The 21,599-nt window shown below is 36.0% G+C and overlaps 2 protein-coding genes across 2 annotated transcripts; both read right to left on the bottom strand.

Annotated features, from left to right (window-relative positions):
• Positions 1-176: 176 nt before the first annotated feature.
• LOC109447957 (trace amine-associated receptor 3) lies at positions 177-1,289 on the bottom strand. The gene has a single exon (XM_019732738.3). It carries the CDS (start codon positions 1,206-1,208, stop codon positions 177-179), a length of 1,032 nt encoding a protein of 343 aa, XP_019588297.2. The 5' UTR covers positions 1,209-1,289.
• Positions 1,290-8,855: 7,566 nt separating this feature from the next.
• LOC109447960 (trace amine-associated receptor 2) lies at positions 8,856-10,525 on the bottom strand. The gene has a single exon (XM_019732741.3). The coding sequence runs from the start codon at positions 10,469-10,471 to the stop codon at positions 9,551-9,553; it is 921 nt and encodes a 306-aa protein (XP_019588300.2). The 5' UTR covers positions 10,472-10,525; the 3' UTR covers positions 8,856-9,550.
• Positions 10,526-21,599: the final 11,074 nt, after the last annotated feature.

Raw genomic sequence — 21,599 nt, 5'->3', positions numbered from 1 at the left:
ATTGGCTGATCAAAGTTACTAAATGTAGCTTTTATGGAGGTTACAGAACACTTACCTAGATTACTGAAATTTAATAGAACAATATTTGCAGTGACCTTGGGATGTAAGGTATGTGTTTTAGGCTAAAATAATGTCTCATTTTCAATATTCTATTCACTTTCGTAATGGCTTTTTTATTAATGTGCTTCAGGAAACAGATTTACAGTTTTTGAATGGTAGCTAAATATTTTTCCTGACACTATGTATTTGAGAGCTTTCCGAAACCATGGATAAAAAAACCCATGAATGAGGGGGTTGCAAGTGGAGTTGAAGTACCCAAGCCACACCAGAAAATCAAGTACTATTATAGGAGTGGAATAACCTAAATATGGGTCGATCAAAACAGCAAGAAAGCAAGGCAGCCAGCAAGCTAGAAACACTCCCATTACTATACCCAAGGTTTTAGCTGCTTTCCTGTCCTTTTTCTTAGATAGGTTTTTTTTCACTTCCCCCTTTGTGTTTTCAGGCATGTTGCTGAGAACTCGAGCATGCTGTTTGGAAACGATAAAAATTTTGCCGTAAATACCAACCATGATGGATCCAGGAGTAAAGAAACATGTAGTGAACAGTATTGTCCCCCAAAATTTGTTGAAAGTCAGCGCACAGAAATTGAAGCAAGCAACAAGCATCTCATAGCTCTGCATACCAGAAACATTGGCCTCAGATAGAACTAAACCAAAAGAGAAAACAGCAGGGGCCGACCAACAAAATGCCAGCAGTCGCTTTATCGTCGAGGTGGTTATCGTGGTTGTGTAGTGTAAAGGGTAACACACAGCATAAAATCGATCAACAGCAATGGAACAGAGATGGAAAATGGAGGTCAGACTTAGCATCATGTCAAAGCTTGCGTGGAATTTACAAAAGCCGTCCCCAAAATACCAGCAGCTCTCCACTGATCGCACCATGCTGTATGGCATAACGACAAAGCCCAGTAGGAAGTCCGTGGTTGCCATGGAGAGAATCAGAAAATTTGTGGGAGAGTGAAGCTGCTTGAAATGTGAAATGGAAATTATTATAACCAAGTTTCCAAAGACAGTGATCACCATGGCTCCAGTCATAACTGAATACATTATCACTCGGACATGAAAAGGGCGGTTGGTGGGAGGACAGGATTTATTTCCAAATGTTGGACAACTGGATAAGTCTTCAGGAATATAAGTTATATCCATTGGGCTTTACCTCTTCAAATTCCTTTCTAGGAAGGTGAATCAGCGTTTCTTCTCGTCTTAAAATGATTCCAGTAAATTTCAGCTCCTAATGGCACGATAAAGTTCAAAGTCACTCGTTATTAACTTACCTCAATAATAATTTATTGAAATCTTTAAAATTACATCAATTGTGCTTGCTTTCTGAGCTGTTTGCTGCATTAGAAAATGAAAAATCTCAACTGCTTATCTTTCTTCTTCTATTTCACCTATTTTCATATATTTATTTAACATGGGTTCATCTATTGACTACTCAACACCTGGAAATGTATTGGAAGTTTTTCATGAGTTTATTTTACTTTATGAGTTATTTAATACAGTCAAAGTCATAAAAGCAGAGAATATAATAGTGGTCACCAGGGGCTGCAGAATAGGTGAAGTAAGCTGTGAAGGTAAAAGGAAAAAAAAAGGTGTACTTGGGAAGTGGTAGCAGTGGTGGCACGGGTCCCCTCAGTGTTTTATGGACATGTTAAGATGCAGTTATTGGCTCTTTTCAGCCCTTTATGCAATGTTTAGCAGTTTACCTACCACTTACAGGAGTTGGGGATTTTCTTCCAACAGAAACTCACATACTCTCAAAAATGAAAGAAAATACTGTGTTGGAGAGCAGACTTACAATTAAACTTGTGCAGTATTTAAGTTCATGAAGATGTGTGCAGTTAAAATATATTAAAACCTAGGAAACTCTGCCGCTCTTCAATTTCCCATATGATCTCCATGAGCATAGCTATGACTTTGAAAAACTTCACATGGGTGTTGCATACAAGTAACCACTCAATTTTTTTTTCAGGATTGGGCGGACTCAAATCTTCCATCATGCACACTTATATTTACGTGACAGAAACTTCATACACTTTCAGAATTGGAAAAGACCTCAAATGGAATGTTCACAAAGATTTACTATGTGACGGCAGTTTCCAGGCTCCTGGCTATCTTACATTCCACAGTATGGCTTTGAAACCAGACAGACCTGTCCGACCATTGGTTCTACCACTTATTAACCACATTATTTTGGACAAGTGTCCTTGAGTCTCAGTTTCTCCTTTATAAAATAAGGATAATGTACCCTACTTTACATGTTTGATTTAAAGATCAGATATAATGTATGAACAGCATGGCATTTACCCAGTAAGCACTCAGTGAAACACATATTAACCAAGTTAAAAAAAAACTAACAATAATCTTTTGGAAAACTATATTCTGACTTCCAAATAACTGATTTCAAAATCAAACTTCAAACTTGCTTATGAGTTTGGAAATTGTGAAGATATATAATACCATTAGTATTACTCCTACCTTCCTGCCTGCTTTTCCTCATAAGAAGTACGGCATTGCCTTCAATTTTGCCCTTTTTGAATCTTCCATGTAATCCATGGTGTTGAACCACCTAGCTGCTATGAAATTACCATTTTGTATGCCAAAACTGTTTAACAGTAGTAATTTCTCATTGGAATCTTTTCCCTTTTTCCCTCATATTTCAGTTTCAAGCATTGGCTGATAAAAAAGGTTGTCATATCTCCAGTCACATACATTTACAAAGAGGAGCATTTTACCTGTAAGATTATATCATGGAGCTAAAGCTGACAGAGGAAAACCTTCAGTAGCCTGAACACATTCATTTCAGTAGGAGGGAGAGGTGCCCAACAGCAAACTCTAGGCTAAGAATCAAATTTTCATAGCCTTAAAATATAAACGACATATAAGATATAGTAGAAAATGGAAATTTACTATCCATGGTTCTGACAGAAGGGGGTAAATATTTTCATATGCTGTCTGTCAGGGACCAACTAACACAAGTGCCACCATTACTATAAAACACATTCCCCTCTTCTAGAACTGAACTACTCAGGTAAAGAACTTAAAATTGTTATTACCACCTATGTATGTATGTACAGATATATAAATTAATCCAAATTATGATTTTTCTCATGTTTATTTGTTGTAAAAAAACATCAGGTAAGAAATTGGCAAAGGAAGATAGGAACAATTAATGTTATTGTTCTTTAATATACTGACTGAAATGAAATGTAATAAGAAGCAAATGATAAAGTTTTCTAAATTTGAGCACAAATGTGGATAATGTCCATAAATAATGTGCTTTCTTTTTCTTCTTAAATTCTGATAGTCCCATGCTTTCTGGAATTTAAGACTAAAGTCTAAAATATTTCATCTGATTAGATAACTGCTTAAGAGAACCACATAAAATTTCAAACTTGACCACTTCTCTGACCACTTCTTAATGCCTGCTCATGGTGTGCCAAGTAAGAGGAAGAATTTCTTACCAAAACCAACGCCAATTTAAAGACCTGGTACTAACATTAACCATGATTATTCCATCATTTCTCTTACCACAGGTCAGAAGATAATATCAGATTTTATACTCTATTAAAAATTGATTTTAAACTATGAGGTCTCAAATATAAATTTTAAAGTTCCCAAATCATTCTTAGCCTAAAAGCAAAGTCCATCCAAAGGGAAGCTTTGTGTTAATTTTTGATTAAACTTGTGAAACAAAAACAACAGGCTGATGGTACAATTTCATGAGTAATTTCAGAATTTAGACTAGCATTTTATTATAAATGTATAAATGGGGCATGCAGTATAAAAGAGAGAAGCAAAGTTTTGAAATTTATAAAAATTAATCATATTGGATTTTTTCTGGTTAATTTTCTAATATCTAATATGGACACTAACGAATATTTAAAGATTATAATAACAAACACTACTTGGAAGTCATTTTGGGAATGACAATAAGTTGACAGTATTCAAATGTAGCACTGGAAATTTAGGTAAACAGAAGAAGAAGGTTTTTTTTCTATAAATCTATTTTGTAACTATCTATAGTAGTTTACACATTGTCACATCAAAACAGTAAAAATAGTATGTGACCTGTAAATGACTGATTTACTTCAAATAGCTCACAATTCATAAGTAATCCTTATAAAGCCACATTGCCATTGACAGTGAGCAGAGATAAAATCTTGAAAATGTCTTCTTAAAAGCAGCTGGGAGCAAGTGGCAGTAAATACACTCCCAGAACAGGCAGAACAACCTCCATTTGAGAGAACAGGGGCAGAAAGAAGAGTGAAAATGAAAACCAAAGCAAAGTACCTTTTTGTAATTAGCGATAAACTATAGAATTATTTGAAAACTAGCAGAAGAGGAGAATCTTTACTAAAACTAAATATCAAAGAATATGTTAGAAGTAGAGGGCCCAAGAGGAACTGATCTAAATAAATCTTTTATCAAGACCACCTTTACTTAGTTTTGGTGGATACCAGGAAAAGGGTCTGGAAAAACACACCTTGGCTAGAACATCAGAGTACAGTCTTGCATATTATAAATGTATCTTTCAGCATCTGTTTGTATGGAAACCCTGACTGTAACCTTTCCTCCCTTCAGTCTACAAAACTCCAGCCACCGTTGGCCACAGAGGTCTCTACATTGCCCTGCAAATGCCCACTCTATGACTGGGCCGACTCCCTTTCCTCCACAAGATTGTCAGGCCCTTCACCTCTGACCACTTCAATGCTCAGTTCAAATATCTTCTTTTTTCCAGAAACCTTTTTTGACTCTCCCATTTGGAGTTAATTTCATAGTATTATAGACTATTGGGGTGGCCAAAGATGTTAGAGACAGGTGGTTCTACTTCCTCATCTTACAGTTGACTTTGATTTCAAATACTTTTGTTTCCTTCTACTGGCACAGCACTCTTTTTAAAACTGCCTTATCTTAACCGTAAATTTCTCAAGAAATTTACAGTTACTGAGACAACATCCCATTAACCGTCTAACTCTTGAAACACTTAACAAAGAGAGCCAGGTATGATACATAGCAGGGAAGCAGTAACGGCTCATTGATTTAAATGAGAAGAAATTAATGCCAACACAACCTAATTAATAAGCATCTTTTCTCATGGTATAAAACACATTCAGTTTGGGAAAGATGGAAGTATTAGGAAAACAGTAAATGCTGCTCAGAAAGTAGCTAATAAACCCCCTTTCAAAACAAAGAGCATTCCAAATGAAACCCAGTTAACAATAAAAATTCTGGGTGTCTTAAAATTTCTAAATTATTTAAAAGGCACATTTCCATTGCATCCCCCCAACAGTTTCATGTACATGAAATAACAAAGGTTTATAATGGAACCAACAATATAATCCAGGTCTTTTGGCCCCTGTTCCAGTAAACCTCCCACCACCTCTCACCATCTCTAATAATGGGCAACAGTTCATTTCTGATCTATTTGGGCAACAAGAAAGTCGATGGATTTTTCTGCTTGTAGTTTCTCCCATCTAGTCCTTGCTAATCACCATATGGTTCCTCAACCAGACACATCATCTCCCGGTCTCCCGGGAACATTTTTGGAAATGAAAAAACTCAGACCCATCCCAAAATGTAATTCTTAGAAAGATACATACGTTATTTGTATGCCCACTGAATTGGAGAAGAACAGTTCTTGACAACAGAGAAACTTCATTTTTATTTGGGTACTCTTTGTATCTGAAATGAGTGAATAACTTGAGGAGTAAAGAGAAACAGAGTATCTTCAGTAAATGCTGCTTGCAAGAGGAAAAAAAAATCAAAAATGAAAATATATAGTATCTGGCAGTGAATTAAATAGTATGTAATAGGATTTTTAAATTAAGATTATAATATCAAAGAGACGAGTGTATTGAAACTTATAAGTACCTTCCATTCACTAAATCATGTTTTTCATAGTTCTTATACTTTGCAAAAACATTTTTTTATATTGACACTACATAGAAATGTATAAACTGCCAATCAAATTTTGATGGAAAATTTAAAACATTTCTTTCACTTAACTATTGTAATAATTCTTTCCCAGTCAAGAAAACAAACAAACAAACAAAACCTACCTTCTCTAGTGCATCCTGTTTGTAACAATTTCTTGTTCTCTTTAAAATTTAATTATCACTATTCAGTTATTTTGAAAAAGAGAACAAATCAACAATTAAAAGATAAATACATTTCCAGTTCTTTTTATTGACCCAGTATCTTCCCTCTCCTGAAAAGCTAGTTGTGAATCATAGCTTCTCTTCTGATGACTTTGCAGGCATGAGGTCAAGGAAATTCTGAAATGTGTTATGTTGATGATTAAGATATCTGATTCATATAAGTTTGCTTCTGCTCTCAAGAGAACTGGAGTGAAGTACTCAGATCCAGGAACTCCAATAAAGGAACTAACTGCAGAGCCCCAATGGAATTGTTCTTTTACCTCTCTTTCCTGGGGGATATTGAAATATTCTTTGTATTTTTAATGTTTCAGATAGTTTTTTGTTTCTTTTTCCCAAATGAAGGACAATATTTCATAGTGATTTCATAGTCACTTGGGTTTCATTTTGGAAAGATAGGTACTGAATCTTCTATATATTAAAATTATGCAGACATGTGTAGGCTGAATTAAATGCTGGCTGATATCCAAATGAAGAATAATTGTCTGAATCATAAAACATTTCTGTTTATACTTTGATTCCTGAATATATTGAGAACATTTTGGGGTGGGAGGGAAGAATTTCCTTTTGCTTCAGTAATTTGACCAGTATGACTAAAACCCTTAGTCAAAAAAAAAAAAAAAAAAAAAATAGAAGAAGAAGAAGGGAAAAAAGTGAGTGTCACAAATCTTAAAAAAACAAAACAAAGCAAAAAAAAAAAAAAAAAAAAAGAGAAAACCTAGTTCAGTAAACAAAGAACACCGAGTGAGAAATCACAAGAGCTGGGTTCTAGTCCTGCTTCTACAATTGGTTGTATAATCTGGGAAAATTTACTAATTTCCCCAGGTCCTTTTTTCTTATCTGTAACTTCCTATAAAATTCTGGGTGTGGAGATATTACTTTATTAACCCTGGGAAATGAAGCAGGATGAATGATGGAAAGCAGAAGTAGATAGGAGGCTTAATCACTTTCACTAGCAAACTGGGCAGGACGACCACACTATAAAACTAAAACGTGCCATGAAAAGGAACAGAGAAAATTATGTTTGTGTATGTATATTATGTATATGTATAATATATATTATATATATGTATATTTTAAAATTCTTCATTTACCTGATTTCAAGCTATGAATGTAATGTCAACTAGCTCTCAAAATTTTTGAAAAGTTAACCTATTCTTGCAAGTGGGCATGTGTGGTTCCAGTATACTACTTCAAATAATATTTTTAATGAAAAGCAAACTAGAATAGAAGAAAATAATCTCAAATCTATCACTTGCACTGAGAGTAAATATTGCCTTATGAATATTTAATTTTAGTTATATACACGTATATGTTTATACATGTGTTTTTGCATATGTAAGTAAACTGTTTCAATAAAATATTTTTGTTTATTTTCTTCAACTTCAATATTTCAATGACTAAATTAATAATGTTTTCCTCTTTGTGGAAAAGTTTACATAATTGCCCGCAAATTTACTTTGACCTTAGTCCATTGCATAGATCACAATTTAGCAGTGCCCTTTCAGCTGTCAGCTTAAGCATTAGTCTTGCTTGGCTGCCCAAAGATGGGCCTGCACATACTGTGTGGACCTTCTATCGCCCTTCTCTCCTCGCTGGCCTGCTGTTGGCTTGTTTCCTCCACCTTACAGACTATAGGGTAGAGATGAAAGAGAGGACCTTCTTTGAAATGATGAAAGAGACTACAGGTACAAACTAAATGGAGAAAATGGTTTTCCAAGAACAGAGAAATTAAAGCCAGGTGCTTTTATGAGATCTAATGTGGTGTGTTGGATAATATTGAGATTTTTGGTTTGTTTGTTTTTTTTTCTTTTTTTTCAGTAATTCTTCTTAACGAAATGATTATGTTTTGGTATTTAAACACACACACACACACACAGACACACACACACACACACACACAGACTTTCTCTTTTTATTTTAAAGACCAATTGCTAAGAAGTAAGTAAAATAGATTTTAGCCTTACTGTAGAGTAGAATTATTTTGAGTTAATATTTATTAAATTTTCCTCTCAATTCATTAACATATGACAATAGAAAATAAAACTAAATAGCATAGTGTAAGGTTGCCTGTTGACATTTGTTGGAAAGCAGTTTATGATGGTCCTTTTTACAGAATGATGATGTTTGTGATGGTGGTTATTGTTTATGCTGGTGGTTATAGAGGAGATAAAAATTTGGCAGCCTTATGTGGGCCATAAAATTTCTTATAATACTTCTCTTTTTCTATTAGAATCTTATCTGTACTTTAAAACATCATTCAAATAACTTCTCTGTAAAGTTCTGCTCAGTTACTCCCCTTTCATTGACAAAGAAAATCATCAAATTCTACAAATCAAGCATTGTTGCTTTTTTTCCAGAGCCAGGTTTTCCCAGCATACCGCTGGTTGATGCCCACCAAATCAATTCCACAAGTTGTTAATGGGTCTCAATTTACAGTTAAAAAGACTGAATAACAAACACAGTATAAATTTTCCAGGACCCAGAGGCATCCCCACCTAATAAATATTAGTTTTCTTTTTTGTTTCCTTGTCATATTATTCTATTATTCAAACACATATGTATAAATATTAAGCAAAAAGGAGTGATGGATTCAAATGCAACTTTTTAGGGTATATACTTTACGTTTATTAAAAATCAGGGTACCAATTAGCAATACAAAATATGGATCAACCTGAGGAAGAAAAGAAGGCACCAAATAGAATATTCCTGCTAATAAAATAGAAACTGCCAACTGCTATGATTAAGATGATACACGAATGAACACATTTCTTGGATATGTGGCCTCAGTTACAGTTTCCATTTCTTCTTTCATTTAAAAAGTGTTTAATCTCACAACAGTAAAATCTAGTAAAGGCTTAATTCTCAGCTAACCAATGATTCCTGAGAGAATATGTTTCTGAAATTGTTATTTCCATATTTACTTACCTATAAGTTTTTGTTGTTGATGCTTCAAAATACATCTGGTCAGACACTGAGGAAGAAGAAATACATGGAAATATCACACAAAGTGTGTGTGGTGATAAGTGGATAGCTGTCCTCAAGTCCAGCTTGTGTGTCAATCCCTTTCAAATAGCATAAAATGTTTGTGTGTCCTCTTCATCCTAGTCCTAGTTTTTCCTCATCTTCTGTCCACCTTTCTAACATTATTTTTTCTCTACCTGGAAGCAGTGGGAATATGAAGTATTTTGAAAAGAAGATTCCTTTCTTTTCCCCTCAAGTCTTACAAATGAAGAGCTTTCCAGTCGCCAAAATCTCACACACACTTTAAGTGACTTCATTCTTCTAAGTTCCAGTTCTTTTTCTTCAACTCACTCCCACAGAGTAAGTCTATTCAGTTTCTTTTTGAATAAACAAATTAGTGTTATGGAAATGTGAGCGGAAAATTTTACCTAGCAAAATGTACTTAAGTGCTTTGCGAAACCAGGGATAGAAGAAACCATATATTAAGGGATTACATGTGGAATTAAAATAGCCAAACCATGTCAAAGCATCAAACAAAACTACAGGTGTAGAGAAGTTCATAAAGGGATCCAATAAAATTGTGAAGAAACAGGGAAACCAACATAATAAGAAAACACCCATCACTATTCCTAAAGTTTTGGCTGCTTTTTTGTCTTTCTTCATTTGATTATTTTGATTTTCTGGTAAGTTACTGATTGCACAAGCATGTTTTCTAGATACTGCAAAAATTTTGCCATAAATCCCCACCATCACAGACCCAGGAGTGAAGAAACCTGCCATAAACAAGGTGGTCCCCCATAACTTGTTGAACATCACTGGGCAAGAACTGGAACAAGCGACCAAGATATCATAACCCTCTATTCCATCAGCATAGGCCTCTGAGAAGACCACCCCGAATGCAAATGCTCCTGGGACTGACCAGCAGAGAAATAACAACCGTTTAATGACTGGAATCGTCATTTTGGTGGAATAACGTAAAGGGTAACAGATAGCATAAAATCTGTCGATGGCCACTGAACAAAGATGGAAGATGGAGGTTATGCTAAGCATCAGATCAAAACTATAATGAATCTTGCAAAATGTAAGCCCAAAATACCAGCAAGTCTCCACCGATCTGATCATACTATATGGCATAATGGTGAATCCCAGGAGGAAATCAGTGACTGCCATGGAGAGGATGAGGAAGTTGGTAGGTGTGTGAAGCTGCTTGAAGAAGGAAATGGAAATTATCATGGCAAGATTGCCAAACACCGTGATGAATATGGCTCCCACCATAAATGAATACATGGCAACTCGGACACCCAGCGGCCTTTTGTTCTCTGGGCAAGATCCATTTCCATATTCAGAGCAATTGAATGTTTCCTTCAGAAAAAAGCAAAACACATGGAATTTTGTCAAGCAATAGATAAAATAGTCTATGTTTTATGTAGTTTTCATAGAAAAACTCAAGAAAGACATATAAGACTCAAGGAAGATAATCTATGTTGAAATAGTACTTATGACCTTTCTCATTTATCTTAATGTTTATTTGCAATGTCATAGAATTCTACCCTAATGAGTTTAAATGGTCATTATTTCTTTATACTTTCCTTTATTCAAATTATACTGCCAACATTTAGTAAGCTCTTACTTTCTGTCAGGGCCTGAAATTGAAAAAGAAGGAGGAAGAGGAGAAAGAATAAATTTATTATTGAACTTATTACAATTAATTGATAATCCTTGTGTACATAGGAAGATTATATATCTGTTAGATAATACATTCAGCTCTTCTTCAAATGAGTGAACACATGCTCAGATCTGATTTGATTGGGGTCGATTGCCTTGTGGGACCAAGAGGTTATTATCTGAAAATAGTTTATCAATCTGTTCAATTATTGTCACCAGGCTTCATTTATTCATGCTAAGGTTGGTTGAAAGGGGAAGAATCATTTAAGGTTGTCTAATGATCTAGTAGAATCATCTTTTTCAGCCAATCATGGAGCCTTGCTAAGCATCTGACCAGCCAGAGCAGCTAAGTCAGAGGGGGGCAAAGACCACAGATGGACCACCCTCACTTCTTCATGAAGAGCAAGTGCACCTCCCCAGTGCCTCTCCTCGGATCCCTGCAATGCACAACAGGCAGTAATGACAGCCTGGCAAATTCCTGTGTGGAGGTCACACAGAGGCTAGGAACAGGTGGTTAGTGAGTTTAAGGAAAGTAAGCCATCTCCACTACAAGAAAAAGAAGCAGCACATGCTCTCTTTGTGTTGGCCCAGTATATCCATTTTGCATATAAAAATCGGCATGCTACCATGTTACATGTATATTTGGAATGTAACATGTTCGTGGATCAGGATAGCTTTCTATTTTAATGTACATTATGGAAAAATGCACTATCCAACTGCAAAGCATAACTATTAATATTGCAGAAAGGCTTTGGCCGTCAACGACTTCACACGTATTAGACCTGACCAATTACAGATAGATAAACCAGTAAGTTCTCAGCCTCTGTGATGTAACAGCACCATCACACATAACTGTTGATTGAATGCTCACAATATACAGGACACAATGAAAGGAACAAGAAAGAGTCAACTGCTCCCTGGCTGAAGAGACAAAACAGCTGAAGAGACAACACACATCAACACCTAAAACCTAAACGATTCTGCACCACAGATAAAAAGCAACAGTGTTAATTAATTGACCAGAGAGGTCTAGCCAAAATGTGAAATCAAAGATCAAAAATGGACAAGAGAATTTCAGGGTGAGGTAGATAAGAATGTTCCAGTGAGGGTGGGAATTTTGATTTGGCTCTCAATGAGTGAGTGGAATTTGAACAGAAGAGAAAAAGCATATTCCAAGAAAAAGGAAGAGTGAAGAAAAGACATGAGGTTGTTAGGAGACCTTTGAAAGCTACTCTCAAGGTCTCTAAAACACAACAGAAAAAATAGGGGTCTAAGTTGAGGACAGAGTGGGAGAAGAAAGGCTTTCTAATTTTACTATTGTCCAGGATTTTTAGCCAGTATCCACCCAAAAACAAAGGTAGGAGGAGAAAGGTGGGCAGGCAAGGACTTTTCCCCTATCTTGGTACCAAGGTTTCCAGCTGCTTGTTTTTCCTTGTTAGCCACCTATTAACCAGTTAAGCATCATCACAGAAGAAAATACTAAAAGAAAATGAGTCTTATGAAATGGGAAGGCTTAAATCACCTTCAGTGTGCTCATTAAAAAGCAGAGAAGAGCCAAAAAAAATTGTGTTGGTTTATTTTTAAATCACTTTCCTTCTTGGACCGTAAAGCTAAGAGAAATAGCAAATAATTTCATTTTAATGACAGTGGCACACACAAACACACACAATATCCTTGTGTTAAAAGCAATGCCACAACAATAGTACATTTTAAGATTTAGTTGTAAATTTCTTTGTGTTCCTGGCTAAGTGATGTTATTAATCACCCTACCATCCCACTTTTGGAAAAGTCTTACCCAATTCTCCTAAACTTCAAATCATAGGGTATGGAGCTTGACTCCCCTCTCTTTTAGCATTCAGGAACTTTAATTAACCAATCAACTCAAAGAACTATAATATAATTCTTTGAAGCGCATTATATGACTCATACGTTCGTATTTGTATTCCTCGTGTATTCGCCACAGAGCAGGAAGGGACACTTTAGATGACTATTTGGTGAGCTCATCAAACAGTACTTTTAAGTAAATTGTGTTCATCATTCTCCACGCTGTATTGGGCATGTTCCTGGCATGTGACATCCATCATCAGTTTAACCCTTTCAATAGCCATATCCTTCACACCTTTCAAATTGACTGTGAAAGCCAAATGCATAAAATCGTATTTTCAAGACTATATTCTTCAAGTATCATTTTTTTCTATTTTTAAACCTGTTAATACAAACATATAGATACAAAGATTGAAACAGAATTAAATGGAAAATTTGTACTGCTATGTTTTTTAAAAAGCACAAAAATTAAAGATTTGCAACATTATGAATTGCTTGCCCATTCAGCTTATGAATAAATACCTAACCTAAACTTTATTCTACTAAATTGTTAAAGCAAAATTATCTTCTACATTCCCCCGGAAAGTTATTAAGTTGTAGGACCATCACCATGATAACAAAGAAGTTTCTGATTTTTCTAATGTGATCTCGTTTCTTTTTACCTTATTAAATTTGTTAAGTACTTTCATATTAAATATTCCTCTGCTTTAGCAAGCACTTTTTAAACTTTTAAGGGGCTTTACAAAGTCTTTATCTCTGCTAATCATTCTTTCCTTAAATTAAAGCTATTGCCTTGAAGTCAAGCTATTGATTTCTTTCAGTTAAATTTCTATCAAATATTAAATGTTAATGAATCTTAACATATTTAATAATACATATAAACAGCTTTACTCCAATGCCTGATATAGAGAGAGCTCTTCAAAGGTGACTTTCCTCTCGTCTTTCTTCCTTCCTTCTTTATGAGGATAAACACCACATCCAATGATACATTTGACCAGAACAGTTTTCCCCGAAAAAAGCAAAGGCATGGGATTGTATGTAGAAACTCCAGGTAACTCCCTTAGTGCTCTGATTCACTTTGGAGAACACTAGTAGTAGTGATAAATAATTTACTCAGGCACTTGAAGACGTAACCCTTGCCAGGACTGTAAATCCTCTTCTCAGAAAACATGTTGTACTGACAAAGGGCAGCAGATTATCTTGTTTACATATTTAAAAGGCTCTACCTTTCATTACAAATTCGAAGTAAGTCATGTGCCTATAAACGTCCATATTCCTACGTACACATTCTCTCTGCACATGACAAAAATGCAAAAAAAAAAAAAAAAAAGGTGATTCAATGTACCAGCAATGCTACTGTAGGGTGACAATTTATTTAAAAGAAAACCCCAAGGAAGAGAAAACACAGATCTGTGCTTAATCCCTTCTCCACATACCTGTTGCACTGTAGAAGATGCCATTGTTAAACTCCTTACTGAGGGAACTTGATTTCTTTGTTTCTTTCTGACTACTGTGAATGCTTATATTGAACTAGAAAAACCTGAACTATGTAAATTGCGCTGTTCAATAACTTAACAATTAGTCTCAAGGGAATTGGTCTGAAAAGTTAAATTAAAAAAAAAAAAAAAAAAGCAAAAATAAACCCTGCCTTTCTAAAGTTTAACAGCTTAATGAACCTAAATCCCTCCATCCTCTCAGGAGTCTCTGCTTACCTGAATTTTCATCACCTGCAACACTACAGGCTCTAAGTCTGCTATTATATACCGACTGTAAAGCAAATCTGAACTACTAGTTACAGGTGGCCCTAAAGAACCTGATCCCAACCACACATGGATGGGATTAGTGATTCAGGTAAAAAAAATCGATATGTGTCTTCCATCTCTTTAGGAAAATCTAAGACTGTCATATACTCCATATTTTGTCTCACATTCCAGTCACTGAGAAGAGGCCTTACCACTTATTGGTTTGTTCTTTCTTCTTTTATATAAATGTGACTAAAAGAATAAATTTCATCAACCCTCTTAGACCTGGAAGAATGGCCATAATCATTACCTCTTCAAGGAACTCATATGACTATGCCAAAATCTTCTCAGATGCGATTGGCTTCAATCTACTCATATATTGAAGGGTTTCCTTTTTTGTTTGTGTTCTTTTAAAATGTAAAAGCTCATTTTACAGTGATGGGACAGCCTTGGGAGGCAACACATCCCAGATGTAGATGAAACATAATACTGGTCACTAGAAGATATCAGGGTCCTGCTTAAATTATAATTATACCTACTCTGTGTGATCTAGGTTAGTTTGGCTCAGGGCTGCTGCATGGGCATGCAATTTGTTCAGTCACACAGAGACTTGAACTCCAAAAGGCCCACACTTGGTTTAATGCTTTGCAGTCACCCTCTTGAAATTCTTAATAATATTTTTTTAAGAAAGGACTCTGCATGTTCACTTTGCAATGGTCCTCACAAATTATATAGCTGGTCCTGGCTCAGTCTTTCCCAGGGGCTCCTTTTGAAGATGAAGAAGAGTAACTAAAAAAATAAATCTTTTCATTTCAGAACATATTCATATTTACATTAGGATATGATGAGAAAATGTATGTGAAAGTATTTTAAAAGGAAGCTTTATAAATATTAGCACAGTTTGCTATTTTTTTAATAGTAGAAGATGTTCCACTCACAAGTTGCTAGTAACTTCTATCTCTTCTGAGGGAGACAGTAAGTCAGTAGAACTTAAATTGTTATTTTTAAAGAGCTAAGGAGGCAGCGTGGAACAAAAGCAATGAGTTTTTGTCTTCTTCCCTTTTGAGATGCACTATTAGAGTATATTAGAGTATATCTAATAATCTGAAAATGCCATTTTAGACCAACTGGCAAGAAAGGACACGAGGGCTTTCCTGATTGGGAATAACTATGAGGACCAGTAGAAGGAGGAGTGATGATACAGAGTCAACAGCAAATCCTAGAAATGATATGTGGCTAAGCCTTGAAAACTCTTCTGCACCAGCCTCTCTAATCCTGAGGGCAAGATTTGAAAGTAAGAGTTCTTTGGTATATGTAAATGTAAGGAGCACCCACTCACTCCTTTCTAAGCCCTTAGAAACTGCAGCTTCCCCTCATAGCCACGTCTCCACATCATTGTGGATGGAATGGCATCATATTCCAGCTGGGTGGCCAATCATTTTTTTTTTTAATTAAAGTTTATTGGGGTGACAATTATTAGTAAAATTACGTAGGTTTCAAGTATACAATTCTGTAATACATCATCTATATATCACATTGGGTATTCACCATCCAGAGTCAGTTATTCCATCACCATATATTTGATCCCTTTTACCCACATCTACCATCCCCTATTTTGAATAGTGACACCTTGTGGCAGCTTAGAACTGAATCTTTGGATTTAGTCCCCAGAGAATATAAAAGACCCAAAAGGGAAATGGGAAAGCTAGCTAATTAATTTAAATAATATAGGGATATGATCTTATTTTCTACCTCAGTCTGGAGAAAAGGGATATATAACTAACACAAGTGTTCACTTTTTAAATTGGAACTCATGTGTGCAGAACTTGAGTTAATCAGTTATGCCACATGACTTGCTTGTTTCTTCATTTGTTTGTGACATAGCACCCCATGCCTGTGAACTAGGTTGACAGTATGTTACATGCACCTGGTTGCTGCTTTCCTCCCATTACCTCAGGTAGCTACTACCTTGAATTTTATGTTTCTTTTTGTATTCTTTTAATAGTTTTATCACGTATATTTGTATAACAAGTTGTTGCATTTAATTGTTTTTAGAACTCTATAAAGTGGTATTACGCTCTTTGTTGCCTTTTGTAATTTGTTTTGCTCTTATTTTTCCACTCAATACCATATGTCGCTATAGTTCATTCATTTTCACTGCCCCATGATGATTTATCTTTTCTCTTATCGATGAATATTTGAATTATTTCCAGTTCTTTTGCTATTTTGAAGAATGATCTTTTTAAAGATTTTTATTAAAAACACAGCTAACAGAAAATAGTATAGAGTTTCAGGGGTACACCATAGTTATTAAACGTTTATATTCCTAAAGAAGTGATCACCATAAGTCCAGCAACCATCTGACGCTGTACTATGCTATCACAGTATTATTGACTATATTCCCCACATGCTGTACATTACATCCCCATGACTTATCTGTTTTACGCCTGAAAATTTAGAACTCTTATTGCCCTTTACTTTCCCACCCAACACTTTTTAATTTTTCAATATTATATGATATTAATTTCAGGTGTACAGCACAGTGGTTAGACATTTATGTAATTTAAAAGAAGTGATCCCCTGACTATTCTAGTACCCACCTAGCACTGTACATAGTTATTACCATATTATCGACTATATTTGCTATGATTTACTTTACATCCCCCTGACTATTTTGTAATTACCAATTTGTATTTATTAGTCCCTTAAACTTTTTCACCCTGTCCCCAAACCCCTCCCATCTATCATCCCAACAAATCTAGTACCCATCGGACACCATACATACATAGTTATTACAATGTTATTGACTATATTCCTTATGCTGTACCCTACATCCCCGTGACTACTTTGTAACAACCAGTTGTACTTCTTAATCTCTTCCCCTTTTTTCACCCACAGTCCCAACCTCCCTCACATCTGGCAACCATCAAAACATTTTCTGTATCTATGAGTTTGTTTCTGTTTTGTTTATTTTGTTCTTTAGATTCCACAAATAAACCAAATCACACTGCATCTGTCTATCCCTGTCTGGAATACTCTACTCAGCATGATAACCCTCCACACCCATCCATGCCATGGCAGGTAACAAGAACCCATTCCCTTCCATGGCCAAGCAATATTTCATTCTATGTATGTACCACCTACTCTTTATCTATTCTTCTACTGACGGACACGCAGGCTGCCTCCACTTCTTGGCTATTGTAAACAATGCTGCAGTGAACATATGGATGCACACGATCCTTTGAAGTAGCATTTTGGATTACTTTGGGTAAATTCCACGAAGCGGGATTACTGGGTCCTTCTTTGTCTCTTGTTATAGCCTTTGTTTTAAAATCTATTTTGTCTGGTATAAATATTGTTACCCCAGCATTTTGTTGTTGTTTTCCATTTTCATGAAATATCTTTTATCATCTCTTTACTTTCTGTCTCTGTGTGTGTCTTTTAATCTGAAGGATTCTCTTGTAGGCAGAATATGTAAAGGTTTTGTTTTCTTATCCATTCAGCCCTTTTATATCTTTTGATTGGAATGTTTAATCCATTTACATTAAAAATAATTATTGATAGATATATAGCTACTGCCATTTTATTATTCATAATTTTGATCTCTTTTTTTCTTTTGCATCTTAAAGAAGTCCCTCTAACATTCCTTGTAATACTGGTTTGGTGGTGATTAACTCCTTTAGCTTTTTTTGTCTAGGAAGCTCTTTTTCTCTCCTTCAATTTTAAATGAGAGCTTTGATAGGTAGAGTACCCTTGGTTCTAGGCCCTTGCTTTTCATCACCTTGAATATTTTGTGCCATCCCTTCTGGCCTGCAGAGTTTCTGTTGAGAAATCAGCTGACAATCTTATGGGAGCTCCCTTATAAGTTAGTAGTTGCCTTTCTCTTGCTGCTTTTAGGATTCTCTCTTTGTCTGTAACCTTTGCCATTTTAATTATAATGTGTCTTGGTTTGTGCCTGTTTGGGTTCATCTTGTTTGGGACTTTGCACTTCCTGGACTTGTATGTCTATTTCTTTCACCAGGTTAGGAAAATTTTCAGTTATTTCTTCAAACAGGTTCGCAATCCCTTGCTTTCTCTCTTTTCCTTCTGGTACTCATATGATGCGAATGTTATTACACTTGATGTTGTCCCAGAGGTCTCTTAAATTATCCTCATTTTTTGGACATTCTATTTCTTTTATGCTGTTCCAATTGGGTGTTTTCACTAAGTTCCTTGAGCATCTTTATAACCATTGTTTTGAACTGTCTCTGGTAGGTTGCTTGCCCCCATTTCATTTAGTTCTTTTTCTGGATTTTTCTCCCATTCTTTTATTTGGAACACATTTCTTTCTTTCCTCATTTTGGCTGCCTCCTTGTATTTGTTTCTATGTATGAGCTAGATCTACTATATCTCCCAGTCTTGGCTGTGTGGCCTTATGTAGTAGGTGCCTTGTGGGGCCCTGGCACAGTCTCCCTGGTCACTTGCTTCAGGTACTCCAGGAATGTCCTTTATGTGGGTTGTGTGTACCGTCCTGTTATAGTTGAGCCTTAGTTGATTGTTATTGGCATGTCAATAGGTGGGATTGACCCTTAGTCTGACTGTCTGTGGGGTTTGGCCATTCCACAGCTTACAGACTGCTGTGGGGAGGTGAGGGATTTGCCCCAGCCGGTTCTGCCATTTGTGGGGCTACTAGGCAGTGCTCTGCTGTGGTATGAAACCAACCTCCACGTATGTTGGTTCTGGGCCTCTTGGGAGGGGCTGCAGTGCAGGCCTAGGTTACCCAATGCCTGTGACTGTTTGGGGACTACCTGGTAGTAGCTACAAAGTTATTAGCAGTTTTTTGCTACCTGTGCTAAATCTGGAGGCGCTTGGAAAGGGCCATGTTGTGAACCGAGTACAGCGCCGCTAGTACTCGGCCTGGGGTAGCTCTGCAAAAAGCCAGAATACCCTGAGACCTGCTGCCGCCTGCTGGCTCCCTTAAGTTTCAGCTACTGATAAAGGCTTGTGCGGTATGCAAGTTGGCTGAGGCAGGGTCTCAGGGAGTCACTATAGTGGGAAGAGTTGTGGTTACCAGGTTAATGTAGATTCTGGTTTGGTGCCAGTGCTGAGCATGGAATGACTCAGCAAAAGTCTCAGAGCACATATAGGCCAGTCACCACCCACCTAGGGCCATCACCCATCTAGGGCAGCCAGACTCTGATACTTTTCCAAGAAAGAGTGCAATGGCAGCTGGGCTGGCTGCTCAGGGAGAAAGTGCCTCTGGGGTTGGGGGAGTTGAGTGGGGTGGGATCCAAGTGAGTCAGCAGGGCAGAGGTGCAGAGCTCACCAGACCAATCAGATTCCGATTTGGGCTTAAGCATGGGGGAGGGTACAGCACATTAAAGATGGCAGCCTCCTGCAGGCTGCATAGGAGAAGGACTCCTCCCAGGGAAAATGGAACTGTCCTCCAGCCCTGGCCTCAAAGCCACACACCTCAGTCTTCTCCCAGTATGCCTCTGATAGGGCATCAGAGGCATACTGGGAGTCACTATCCCTTTGCAGGAGCCCAAGGTGAGTACCTGCAAGCAAGGGAGTCTGTGTGTGGGTCCTTTATGAGGATATCTGGTTTTCCTGCAGTATTCCATCCCTCCTCGATGGTTGGAACCCTCACTGTTTCACAGCCAGATATTGTGGGAGTTCTTCTTTCTAGCACTAGTATCCCAGCTGGGGAGCCTGGAGTGGGGCTAGGGTCCTTTGCTCCTCCAGGGGGAACCTCTGTGGCTGAGGTATCCCTCTCAATTTTCATCTACCACATGGAGGTTTGGGACTAGTACCTTTCTGCCTGTCCTACCAGTCTCAATGTGGCTTCTTCTTTATATCCCTAATTATAAAACTTCTGTTCAGCCAGACTTCAGATGGTTATCCAGGTTGATTGTCCTATAATTTAGTCATAATTTTAATGTATTCATGGAAGGAAGCAGACACAGTGTTTTCCTACACCATCATCTTGGGTCTCCACACCATTTTCAGGAATGCTATTTTGAACATTTCAATGCAAATCTCCTGGTGCATAAATTCAAGAGATTTTTTTTTTTTTTTTTTGGGGGGGGATATATATGAAAACGTAATTGCAGAATCACAAAAATATGAATATTCAACTTCAAACACAAAAAACAAATTGTCTTTCTACGTGGCTGTCCTAGTTTGCATTCTCATAATATGTAGAAATTCTATTGACACATATCCAATGCACGGGATTGTCAAAGTTAAATTTTTGACAATGTAATGTGTAAAAACTGGTATTTCATTGCAATCTTAAGTTGCATCTTCTTGATTACCAGTGAGGTAGAACATTTCTTCATATGTTTATAATCCTTAATTGTTTCTCCTGTGAAATCCAGTCATTTCTTTGGCATATTTTCCTTTTCTTGTTGACTTATAGAAGTTATTTTTTATATTATTAATAATAACTTTTTATCAGTTATATATGTAGCAAATATATTCTGCCAGCGGATACCCTTCCTTTCTGATATTTTTAATGAAAGTTATTTCATATAGCTAAATTTATCAATCATTTATGTTTCTTGTGATTTTATTTTAAATATCCTTCTGTACTTCAAAGTCAGAAAAATATCTATCCATATTTTCTACTGAAATTTTAAAGTTTTGTTTTCAATATTTAAGTTTTTACTCCTTCTGAAATTGTGTATGATATGAAGTAAGGATATAATTTATTTTTTTTTCATATATAAACCAAAAATCATATATAACTTTGGTGTGCATGATCTAGCTTCTGGCTCTCTATTTGACCTCATCTCCTATAAATCTCCTTCTTAGGGGAAAAAAAAAAAAAAAAAAAAAAAAAAAAAAAAAATATATATATATATATATATATATATATATATATATATATATATATCAGATTTGATGGAAAAGTCCAAATGTAAGCTGTTTAAAAGAGGTACATTAAAACCAAGAATACAGAAATTCGGAAAATTTTTTTTAAAAATAGAAAAACACATTCCAAATAAATATAAACCAAAACAAAGTTTGTACCATTCTATTAATATCAGACACTAAATATGTTAAGGCCAAAAGCATTTGTAGTGAAAAGGATAAATAATAAAAAGACTTCCATTTACCATGATGATATATCTAAATTTACTAGCAGACTTCAAATCTATAAGGAAAAAAATGACCAAAGTACAAGGAAAAATAAACAAAAT

This window comes from Rhinolophus sinicus, chromosome 2 (assembly GCF_057876585.1).
Source record: "Rhinolophus sinicus isolate RSI-liver-muscle chromosome 2, RSI-T2T, whole genome shotgun sequence".
Lineage (NCBI taxonomy): Eukaryota > Metazoa > Chordata > Mammalia > Chiroptera > Rhinolophidae > Rhinolophus > Rhinolophus sinicus.
The sequence above is the reverse complement of the archived record's forward strand: the minus strand, read 5'-3'. Positions and strand labels throughout refer to the sequence as shown.

Bases quoted from the DNA above. Each gene is read 5' to 3' on its own strand.
- LOC109447957 (XM_019732738.3), bottom strand. From the start codon at position 1,208: ATGGATATAACTTATATTCCTGAAGACTTATCCAGTTGTCCAACATTT.
- LOC109447960 (XM_019732741.3), bottom strand. From the start codon at position 10,471: ATGTATTCATTTATGGTGGGAGCCATATTCATCACGGTGTTTGGCAAT.